This window comes from Thalassophryne amazonica, chromosome 16 (assembly GCF_902500255.1).
Source record: "Thalassophryne amazonica chromosome 16, fThaAma1.1, whole genome shotgun sequence".
Classification (NCBI taxonomy): Eukaryota; Metazoa; Chordata; class Actinopteri; order Batrachoidiformes; family Batrachoididae; genus Thalassophryne; species Thalassophryne amazonica.
In genome coordinates this window covers 79,900,437-79,912,608 of record NC_047118.1, presented here as the reverse complement: position 1 = coordinate 79,912,608, position 12,172 = coordinate 79,900,437, and the positions used below count along the sequence as shown (strand labels likewise).

The 12,172-nt window shown below is 42.7% G+C and overlaps 1 protein-coding gene across 2 annotated transcripts in view; it reads right to left on the bottom strand.

The window, feature by feature from the left end:
- cdc27 (cell division cycle 27) overlaps window positions 1–10,075 on the bottom strand; it is a 130,851-nt gene extending 120,776 nt beyond the window's left edge. For both annotated transcript variants that reach the window (XM_034190077.1, XM_034190078.1), the window contains exon 1: window positions 9,880–10,075. In XM_034190077.1, the coding sequence (XP_034045968.1) occupies window positions 9,880–9,906 (27 nt within the window). In that variant the 5' untranslated portion in view covers window positions 9,907–10,075. The remainder of the gene's footprint in view (window positions 1–9,879) is intronic.
- Window positions 10,076–12,172: the final 2,097 nt, after the last annotated feature.

The window sequence follows — 12,172 nt, the reverse complement described above, 5'->3', positions numbered from 1 at the left end:
AAAACCCGCAAACCAAAAACGAAACGGGGAACCACGAAACATTCCACCTGCTGTCCTGTGGGAGGCGTGGTCGGAAAGGTTTCGTTCACGCTCATCTTTGCACGTACAAGCGCAGTGTGAGCACATGGAAAGTTGCGCACACAGCAGCGGAAGAAAAAAAATTAAGAACACCACCATAATTCAGAATACTTCATTCCTGTTATAAAGAGTGGATTTATAGTGGGCGATTTTAACATCCACACAGATGCTGAGAATGACAGCCTCAACACTGCATTTAATCTATTATTAGACTCTATTGGCTTTGCTCAAAAAGTAAATGAGTCCACCCACCACTTTAATCATATCTTAGATCTTGTTCTGACTTATGGTATGGAAATAGAAGACTTAACAGTATTCCCTGAAAACTCCCTTCTGTCTGATCATTTCTTAATAACATTTACATTTACTCTGATGGACTACCCAGCAGTAGGGAATAAGTTTCATTACACTAGAAGTCTTTCAGAAAGCGCTGTAACTAGGTTTAAGGATATGATTCCTTCTTTATGTTCTCTAATGCCATATAACAACACAGTGCAGAGTAGCTACCTAAACTCTGTAAGGGAGATAGAGTATCTCGTCAATAGTTTTACATCCTCATTGAAGACAACTTTGGATGCTGTAGCTCCTCTGAAAAAGAGAGCTTTAAATCAGAAGTGTCTGACTCCGTGGTATAACTCACAAACTCGTAGCTTAAAGCAGATAACCCGTAAGTTGGAGAGGAAATGGCGTCTCACTAATTTAGAAGATCTTCACTTAGCCTGGAAAAAGAGTCTGTTGCTCTATAAAAAAGCCCTCCGTAAAGCTAGGACATATTTCTACTCATCACTAATGGAAGAAAATAAGAACAACCCCAGGTTTCTTTTCAGCACTGTAGCCAGGCTGACAAAGAGTCAGAGCTCTATTGAGCTGAGTATTCCATTAACTTTAACTAGTAATGACTTCATGACTTTCTTTGCTAACAAAATTTTAACTATTAGAGAAAAAATTACTCATAACCATCCCAAAGACGTATCGTTATCTTTGGCTGCTTTCAGTGATGCCGGTATTTGGTTAGACTCTTTCTCTCCGATTGTTCTGTCTGAGTTATTTTCATTAGTTACTTCATCCAAACCATCAACATGTTTATTAGACCCCATTCCTACCAGGCTGCTCAAGGAAGCCCTACCATTATTTAATGCTTCGATCTTAAATATGATCAATCTATCTTTGTTAGTTGGCTATGTACCACAGGCTTTTAAGGTGGCAGTAATTAAACCATTACTTAAAAAGCCATCACTTGACCCAGCTATCTTAGCTAATTATAGGCCAATCTCCAACCTTCCTTTTCTCTCAAAAATTCTTGAAAGGGTAGTTGTAAAACAGCTAACTGATCATCTGCAGAGGAATGGTCTATTTGAAGAGTTTCAGTCAGGTTTTAGAATTCATCATAGTACAGAAACAGCATTAGTGAAGGTTACAAATGATCTTCTTATGGCCTCGGACAGTGGACTCATCTCTGTGCTTGTTCTGTTAGACCTCAGTGCTGCTTTTGATACTGTTGACCATAAAATTTTATTACAGAGATTAGAGCATGCCATAGGTATTAAAGGCACTGCGCTGCTGTGGTTTGAATCATATTTGTCTAATAGATTACAATTTGTTCATGTAAATGGGGAATCTTCTTCACAGACTAAAGTTAATTATGGAGTTCCACAAGGTTCTGTGCTAGGACCAATTTTATTCACTTTATATATGCTTCCCTTAGGCAGTATTATTAGACGGTATTGCTTAAATTTTCATTGTTACGCAGATGATACCCAGCTTTATCTATCCATGAAGCCAGAGGACACACACCAATTAGCTAAACTGCAGGATTGTCTTACAGACATAAAGACATGGATGACCTCTAATTTCCTGCTTTTAAACTCAGATAAAACTGAAGTTATTGTACTTGGCCCCACAAATCTTAGAAACATGGTGTCTAACCAGATCCTTACTCTGGATGGCATTACCCTGACCTCTAGTAATACTGTGAGAAATCTTGGAGTCATTTTTGATCAGGATATGTCATTCAAAGCGCATATTAAACAAATATGTAGGACTGCTTTTTTGCATTTACGCAATATCTCTAAAATTAGAAAGGTCTTGTCTCAGAGTGATGCTGAAAAACTAATTCATGCATTTATTTCCTCTAGGCTGGACTATTGTAATTCATTATTATCAGGTTGTCCTAAAAGTTCCCTAAAAAGCCTTCAGTTAATTCAAAATGCTGCAGCTAGAGTACTGACGGGGACTGGAAGGAGAGAGCATATCTCACCCATATTGGCCTCTCTTCATTGGCTTCCTGTTAATTCTAGAATAGAATTTAAAATTCTTCTTCTTACTTATAAGGTTTTGAATAATCAGGTCCCATCTTATCTTAGGGACCTCGTAGTACCATATCACCCCAATAGAGCGCTTCGCTCTCAGACTGCAGGCTTACTTGTAGTTCCTAGGGTTTGTAAGAGTAGAATGGGAGGCAGAGCCTTCAGCTTTCAGGCTCCTCTCCTGTGGAACCAGCTCCCAATTCAGATCAGGGAGACAGACACCCTCTCTACTTTTAAGATTAGGCTTAAAACTTTCCTTTTTGCTAAAGCTTATAGTTAGGGCTGGATCAGGTGACCCTGAACCATCCCTTAGTTATGCTGCTATAGACGTAGACTGCTGGGGGGTTCCCATGATGCACTGTTTCTTTCTCTTTTTGCTCTGTATGCACCACTCTGCATTTAATCATTAGTGATCGATCTCTGCTCCCCTCCACAGCATGTCTTTTTCCTGGTTCTCTCCCTCAGCCCCAACCAGTCCCAGCAGAAGACTGCCCCTCCCTGAGCCTGGTTCTGCTGGAGGTTTCTTCCTGTTAAAAGGGAGTTTTTCCTTCCCACTGTAGCCAAGTGCTTGCTCACAGGGGGTCGTTTTGACCGTTGGGGTTTTACATAATTATTGTATGGCCTTGCCTTACAATGTAAAGCGCCTTGGGGCAACTGTTTGTTGTGATTTGGCGCTATATAAAAAAAATTGATTGATTGATTGATTAATGAAATGACGTGGATTACCGTTATCCCTGTTATGTTTTCATGAATTACCTGATGCAATCGTCTCATGAAGAGCTGGGCTCTTGCGTCGTGAGCACATCAGACAGCATGGCATGTCCAGCAGGCAGGGATCTGCTACAAATGTGATAGGCGTTTTAATTATTGCAATGTAGGGAAATCCCACAGTGACACGTGTCCCGTGGGGGCGATTTCCTGCATGGCATGATATTCATGCCACAGCATGCCGACATGCACACTTCATGCTGTGATTGTGCGACTTCATATCCTACAACCCACTACAGGTGTTCCCGAGCTGTGACTTGCAAGCACAGATATCTGAACAGCTGCACATCACAGGGGGTCACACCCACCTTTTGTCTACAGACCTCAGCAACTCAGAGAAAAAAAAGCCTCACTCTCTGGTCCTTCATTCTGTGATTTTTATTTTATGTATGTATTATTTGTTTGTTCTGCATCTGTCTGATGTCTGTGTTTGTAATGCAACACCTTGCATGCACGATCACGTCCAGCTGACGCAGCTGTCAGCTGACAGGCGCTGTATGTCCACAGCAATGCGTGGACACAGCGTATGAGCAAAGCGATCACGCCTTTTGTTTTAGGTAATCTCCACTCTGTCAAGTAAAGTACAATTTACGTGGTGGAAGTGACATCAGCCGGCTCGGCCAGCTTCACACCGTGCCATGTGCCGATCCTCATGTGATTGTCTCGGTACGTAATTATCAGCATGTCATGAGTGCTGCCCACACATGTGCACTGCGTGTTCACCAGCTGTGTTGCAGCACACAGTGGTCAGCTATTTCAGCAGCGCACTGCGCTGGAGACTGACCACACTCCAGGACTTTCAGCCACTGCTGACAATGTCGGATTTATGGTGTGTGTGTGTGGGGGGGGGGGGTCGTCAGAGTCACGCCCAAGTGTGTTGCAAGATTACACCACACTAGTGGGGCACTTAGACAATTTTCACAGACAGGTCGAATGTGGTCGCCTGCTGTCTACTCTCGTGCTGGGAGCACGAATAGCCCCGCCGTTTCTAATTGTCGCGCGAGCAGTGTCAGATGTTCGTGTGCGACACCTGGAACTTGGCCGACACCTGCCGAGAGAGGAGTCGAATGGGCACTCGCTGTCTTTCAGCCGTTTGAGTGCGCGAATGGGTGTCGCAACAGCGGTACAAGGCGTTTAAGGCGGATCCGATTTCTCACGATTGGCATATGGCTCCATGCGCCATTCTGCCTCAATCGCATTATGTGTGAAGGGGCCCTTAGTCCTGTTCTACAAATTCAAATGATCATGACTTGATCCAGTAATACCAATAATGCTGGTATTTGGTTAGACTCTTTTTCTCCGATTGTTCTGTCTGAGTTATTTTCATTAGTTACTTCCTCCAAACCATCAACATGTCTATTAGACCCCATTCCTACCAGGCTGCTCAAGGAAGCCCTACCATTAATTAATGCTTCAATCTTAATATGATCAATCTATCTTTATTAGTTGGCTATGTAGTACAGGCTTTTAAGGTGGCAGTAATTAAACCATTACTTAAAAAGCCATCACTTGACCCAGCTATCTTAGCTAATTATAGGCCAATCTCCAACCTTCCTTTTCTCTCAAAGATTCTTGAAAGGGTAGTTGTAAAACAGCTAACTGATCATCTGCAGAGGAATGGTCTATTTGAAGAGTTTCAGTCAGGTTTTAGAATTCATCATAGTACAGAAACAGCATTAGTGAAGGTTACAAATAATCTTCTTATGGCCTCAGACAGTGGACTCATCTCTGTGCTTGTTCTGTTAGACCTCAGTGCTGCTTTTGATACTGTTGACCATAATATTTTATTACAGAGATTAGAGCATGCCATAGGTATTAAAGGCACTGCGCTGCAGTGGTTTGAATCATATTTATCTAATATATTACAATTTGTTCATGTAAATGGGGAGTCTTCTTCAAAGACTAAGGTTAATTATGGAGTTCCACAAGGTTCTGTGCTAGGACCAATTTTATTCACTTTATACATGCTTCCCTTAGGCAGTATTATTAGAAAGCATTGCTTAAATTTTCATTGTTACGCAGAACATATACAGCTTTATCTATCCATGAAGCCAGAGGACATACACCAATTAGTTAAACTGCAGGAATGTCTTAGACATAAAGACATGGATGACTTCTAATTTCCTGCTTTTAAATTCAGATAAAACTGAAGTTATTGTACTTGGCCCCACAAATCTTAGAAACATGGTGTCTAACCAGATCCTTACTCTGGATGGCATTACCCTGACCTCTAGTAATACTGTGAGAAATCTTGGAGTCATTTTTGATCAGGATATGTCCTTCAATGCACATATTAAGCAAATATGTAGGACTGCTTTTTTGCATTTGCGCAATATCTCTAAAATTAGAAAGGTCTTGTCTCAGAGTGATGCTGAAAAACTAATTCATGCATTTATTTCCTCTAGGCTGGACTATTGTAATTCATTATTATCAGGTTGTCCTAAAAGTTCCCTTCAGTTAATTCAAAATGCTGCAGCTAGAGTACTGACAGGGACTAGAAGGAGAGAGCATATTTCACCCATATTGGCCTCTCTTCATTGGCTTCCTGTTAATTCTAGAATAGAATTTAAAATTCTTCTTGTTACCTATAAGGTTATGAATAATCAGGTCCCATCTTATCTTAGGGACCTCATAGTACCATATCACCCCAATAGAGCGCTTCGCTCTCAGACTGCAGGCTTACTTGTAGTTCCTAGGGTTTTTAAGAGTAGAATGGGAGGCAGAGCCTTCAGCTTTCAGGCTCCTCTCCTGTGGAACCAGCTCCAAATTCGGATCAGGGAGACAGACACCCTCTCTACTTTTAAGATTAGGCTTAAAACTTTCCTGTTTGCTAAAGCTTATAGTTAGGACTGGATCAGGTGACCCTGAACCATCCCTTAATTATGCTGCTATAGACTTAGACTGCTGGGGAGTTCCTATGATGCACTGAGTGTTTCTTTCTCTTTTTGCTCTGTATGTACAACTCTGCATTTAATCATTAGTGATTGATCTCTGCTCTCTTCCACAGCATGTCTTTTTCCTGATTCTCTCCCCTCTGCCCCAACCAGTCCCAGCAGAAGACTGCCCCTCACTGAGCCTGGTTCTGCTGGAGGTTTCTTCCTGTTAAAAGGGAGTTTTTCCTTCCCACTGTCGCCAAGTGCTTGCTCACAGGGGGTCGTTTTCACCGTTGGGGTTTTTCTGTAATTATTGTATGGCTTTTGCCTTACAATATAAAGCACCTTGGGACAACTGTTTGTTGTGATTCGGCACTATATAAATAAAACTGATTTATTTGATCATGGGCACTGTAGTATGGCAGCCATCCTATAGGTCACGCTGGTCACGATAACCAATCAGAGAACAGAACATTGGACGCGTATTCCCCACTTCACCCAGACAATGATTGTGAAACAGCGTGTGAAGCAGACGAACACGGTGCTTAAATCCATTCAAAGCCACAATGTATTTTTTCCAATGGAAGAAAGCCTAGATTAATAATAAAAAGTCACATAATCTTGTCTAAAATCTTGTTTGAACAGCACAATGCTTATTTTCCAGAGAGAGAAAAATTCTTACCATGTTTTCTGATGGCACTGTTCGCTTTTCCTGCTTATCTTTCACATGTGTTCACGAAGCCAGCGACAATTCCACGGATTCTTGTCCTTATCAAACTGTCTTTCTCGCCATCTTCTCTCTGATGTCGCGCCGCGGCACAGACATGCTACAAAATTCTTCTTTGAAAAACGTGAGAGCTAAAAGTTTGCGATGTCCACATGCTACATTTAGCTTAAGCTATGCTCTCACTGTCTACGATGCGCTTACCGAGTCTGCAGGCAGTCTCGGTAACCGCAGCCACAGAGCTCCGTGGCCACGAGAGGTTTGTATCTTTCTTGCAGGAGCCACACAGCGTCGCCGCAGTAACCAACCAGTCCCACTTTACGACATCTGTCGTAACAGCTATGCTTTGAGTGGCATTTTTCCTCCGCAAAGTTCCGTGTATCCGAGGACGCCAATTTGGATCTACTCACAGATCAGTGTCCGCGGACTTATAAAACTTACATGATGTCATAAAAAAATTAAATACTTTGCGACAGACATCTTAAAAATTCAGTGACGATCACAATTGCAGAGTACAACACTAACATCCCCCTCCTCCCCATGATGAAATTCGCGGAATTCCTTAGATCCGCAGAGTTGTGTAATTTCAGACGGTACTGGAACGCAGTGGCAGCAGCAACTCCTGCATTTGCTTATTATTTTTTATTAAATATAACAATATGAGTGTAGGAATGACAATCCATCCCAGATGTACATGTGGCAACAGGTAGATGATTCAAATGATTATATAAAGAGCTGTTCTGGAAGGCATTGTGGATGAGCAGATCATTTCCAAAGTGAACGCTGTGTTGTTGACATCGTCTGACTACCAGAGAAATGGCAGAAGATGTGGACATAGCACTTTTTCAGCACATTCCACTGTTACAGGAGTTTTTGTCATGAAAAGACGTGCGGAGGAATTGAAAACTCATCACATTCAAAACAAACCTCCCCTTCTGCATTTTCTTTTTTCCTTTGGTTTTCTCTGTGCAGCACCACATTTAGGCGACAAGCTGAAGTTATTATGAGGCCTGCAAACTAACAACAATCTAATTTTCAGTTCATACTTTTGAAATAAAACAGTTCAACATGCGCAAAAGAGCATTTTGTAATCAAACGGATACACACCAAGTGTAAAGTTGGGCTCACCAGCATCAAAATGGCTGTAAGCCTCGGAAGAAATAAAACCAACAAGAAGAAACGCAAAGGTGACTGTCCAGGAATCCATGGTTCGGTTCTAGCTGGTCTGGTGGCTTTCAGGTTGTTAAAATGTATAAATGTATGAAATTTGTGTATGTGGATCTTGTGTGGGGTTTATTTATTTATTTATTTTTGGGAAGTCGTGTGATCATGTATGTAATAAACGTGCATGTGTATATAATTAAAACAACTGCCAAATTGTGGTGGCTGTTTTTGGTCACAGAGAAACCTTTAACTCTGTAACACAGGTTAACAGCAGCCTAACACACGATGCGCACACCAGCTGGACTGTGAAGGATTGTCTTTTTTGGACCGTGTTTAAAAAGTTCCTCAACTTCAAAGCACATCCTGCTGCTGCACTCTGCCCACGAGACGGGACCAGACAACAGAAAAAACAGACAAACATCTGCAGCAGCAGGCTGATAACAGTGATCCCTCACATGACTACTGATAAAATAATTGTAAGTAAGTCCCTTCGGCTGCTCCCTTGTTTGCACTCGGGGTCGCCACAGCAAATCCAAGTTGGATCTGCATATTGAATTGGCACAGGTTTTACGCCGGATGCCCTTCCTGACGCAACTCCACATTACATGGAGAAATGTGGCAGGGGTGGGATTTGAACCCGGAGCCTTCTAAACTGAAACCAAGCGCATTAACCACTTGGCCACCAACTGATAAAATAACTATACGCCTCCAAAAACTTTAAAGCATTCATGGTCGTCCGCTCCAAGATTTAATTTCTCACAATATTGCTTTCGATCTTCAGGATCAAGAGTTGACACGTAATCTGAAGTCATCTTCCCGTGCGTTTTCTCATCGCATCTGCTTGGAGTTTTCTGCCTACCGGTCTGTGTGCGCATGCGTGGGAAACGCGGAAGTCAATAACAACAGTGATCCCTTCTATTGATTTGCTTTTAATGACTTCACACAGCCTACAAGCAGTATCTTCACGCCCTGACCACACTTTATTACAAGGCAAAACTCAACCAAAAGGAGTATTGTAAATCGAATTCTATTCTCTTTGTGGCTTAGTGTTAATAACTGTGTAGATTACAGGTTTAAGAAGAAGAAGAAAAAACAGCTATATTTCAGTGTTTTGTAAAATAAGTCCAGGGTAACCAGTCTCGGGTAAACATGGTTCAGATCAAAGTAAAACAAACTTAGAGAGACACTGATGCACTTCATCAAAAGACCACGGGAAATGCTGTTCATGTTAGGGTCAGTGTTTGCTGTTTATACTGTAGTGAGTTGAATCCAGCTTAACATGAACATAAAAGAATATTTCTGGAAATTTTGCCGTCTGTTTTTACGTTTTTGTAATAAACTAAACAATCACAGTCACCGCAGATACGTGACATGAAATCACCAATAACGTGTTCGTGAATGTTAATGTGATGAAACTGCTGACAGATGCTGATGTGAGGTAAACACACCGGTTACCAGATTTTTTGACAAATCAGCAAGTACACAACGCTGGTAACCAATTAGTTTGACAAACCAGCAGGTTATCCGGTTAGTTTGAGAACACCGGCTAACAGCATTTTAGCGCTAACAGGCTACTGGCGCAAAAAGCCGTTAAAATGTATCGTTTATCAGCAAATTTCTTCTTTTTTTAAAAAGAACATGAACCCACTTTGTGCAGTGTGTGAAATCTTAAGCTGGCACCAAACAGTAATTTTACGAAATGGGTTATATGGGTGCTCAGAGTTAGCAGCTAGCTTAGTGTCGATTTTAAATTTGGTCTCTGCCGCCGCAGTAACAGAATTGAATCAGAATCACGACGACGTTAGAAACAAATAATCTGAATCACGCTTTGGGTCTAACGACAAAGTGTGAACCGGAGCAGCAGCGACAGACCGAGAGGCCTTCAGCGGGAGAAAAGCAGGCCAACACGGGCTTCAGAAATAGTCTACTCCCCAAACATGACAACGAACCAAAGAGCGCTTTTTACCTGGACGGGTTCCTGGAGCACCGTCATACCGGGACCACACTCCGTCTGTCGTCTTCCGTAGCCCGTTATCCGTCTTTCTGTGTTTCTTTCTTCACTTCAGTCTAAAGCCGAAGATTTAAACACGCCAACCGTTAGGATCCGAAAGCAGCCGAAGACTACAGAGTCTTCTTCGTCTTCTTTCTGCACAGCAGGCGCTTGACATCCAGCTGGAAGGTGTACAAGCGCCACCTACTGGATATTCTTTTTCTGCTGCTGCGTCTACTGTTGTTTATTGGAGGATGGCACGCTGTCAAAAGTGCATTTTGTCCTCCAAGTCGACCAGAGTGTGAAAAAAGAAAGTGACAACAACACAAAAAAAAGGGGAGAACCTAACTCACTGAGAATACGAAAATCTTACAGATATGAAAATGTTAATTTTGAAATTGTCTTTGAAATGAGAAGAATGAGAATAATCTTGATAGTCTGCACAAAAGGTTAGAAACTTTAGTGGAGGAAGAGGCCCATAATAAGATCACAAAGTTCATAGTTAAAATTCAAATGGCTGAGCATTCAAAAAGTAAGGAGCAGCAAATCAGGAAGTTTCACAACCTTTTAGTGCAGAAAAAGGCATACTTTCAGTGGGAGTATTTTTAAAGATACACCCAGACAAATTAGTGACAACAGGGAAAATTGGGTAAAGAATCTCTCCAACAGGGTTCTTACACAGACAGAAAAGGATGTGCTCGTTAAAGGACTAAATTTCTCAGTGACCCCTAAACATATACCGACAGTAGATTACATCACTGCAGTAGAGTCAGCCATTAAACATAACAGTTTGTCAGAGTCAGAAGCTGGGGACCTCCAACTAAGAGTCACAGCAGTGCTGAACAGTGCTAAGCCTCCTCCGTCCAACATCACAGGAGAAGAACAGAAAGCTTTGTCAGCACTGCAGAAGGACCAAAGCATCCTTATCCTGCCAGCGGATAAAGGCAGATGCACGGTGGTCCTGAACACATCGGACTATGAGGCCAAGATCAACAACTTGCTCAGTGACTCCAATACATACGAGCGTCTGAAGAGAGACCCCACGAGCGGCTATAAGAAGAGAATCATTAGCTACCTCCAAAACCTGGAGAAAGAGGGACTCATCGACAGGCAGGCATACTACAGACTGTACCCTGGGGGCGCCACTCCGTGCATCTATGGACTGCCCAAAATCCACAGGACGTGCAGGACGTGCCACTCAGGCCTATTGGATGTAGCACAGATTCCATCACGTACAATTTGGCGAAGCACCTCAAGTGGATTTTGGCTCCTCTAGTGGGTAACTGGAGGCAGATGAAACAATCGTGTCATTTGATGTGACATCGTTGTTCACCTGCATCTCCACCGCTGAGGCCGTCTCAGCTGTGAGGCAGAGACTGCTGGAGGATGTGTCTCCACTTGAAAGGACCAAACTCACACCAGACCACATCTGCCAACTCTTGGAGATCTGTCTCAACACCATGTATTTCCTGTTTAAGGGGAATTACTACAGGCAGATTCATGGTTGTGCGATGGGGTCTCCGGTATCCTCCATTGTGGCCAATCTGTACATGGAGCGAGTGGAGAAGACAGCCTTGACGTCTTTCACGGGCATCTCTCCCAGTCACTGGTTCAGATATGTTGATGACACATGGGTTAAAATCAAGCAACAGGAAGTTGAGGACTTTACAGAACACATCAACTCGGTGGACGCCAATATCAAGTTCACACGTGAGGATGCCAGAAACAACCATTTAGCCTTCTTGGACTGTGATGTTACGATTGGAGAGAACAGGCAGCTGCAGACAGGGGTTTACAGAAAACCAACTCACACTGACCAATATCTGCTCTTTGGCTCAAACCACCCCCTTGAACACAAGCTCGGGGTGATCAGGACGCTTCAACACAGAGCCCTACAGCTGCCCACAACTGCAGAGGGAAGGGCTAAAGAACAACAACTTGTCCGGAAAGCCCTCACAGTATGTGGGTACCCACGATGGTCCCTGGACAAAGTGCAGAAGTCCCAGAGAACAAAGAGACCAGATAGACAGGAGATAGAGACAAGAAGAAGAGCAGTGTCTCTCCCTTATTTAGCAGGAGTAGGGGAAAAACTACAGAGGATCTTCAGACAGCACAAAATCCCAGTTTACTTTAAACCGGTTAATACCTTGAGACAGAAATTAGTTCACCCTAAGGACAGGATCCCTAGTTACAAACAGAGCAATGTAGTGTATTCTATCAGATGCCAGGAAAACTGTAACGAACACTACATAGGTGAGACTAAGCAACC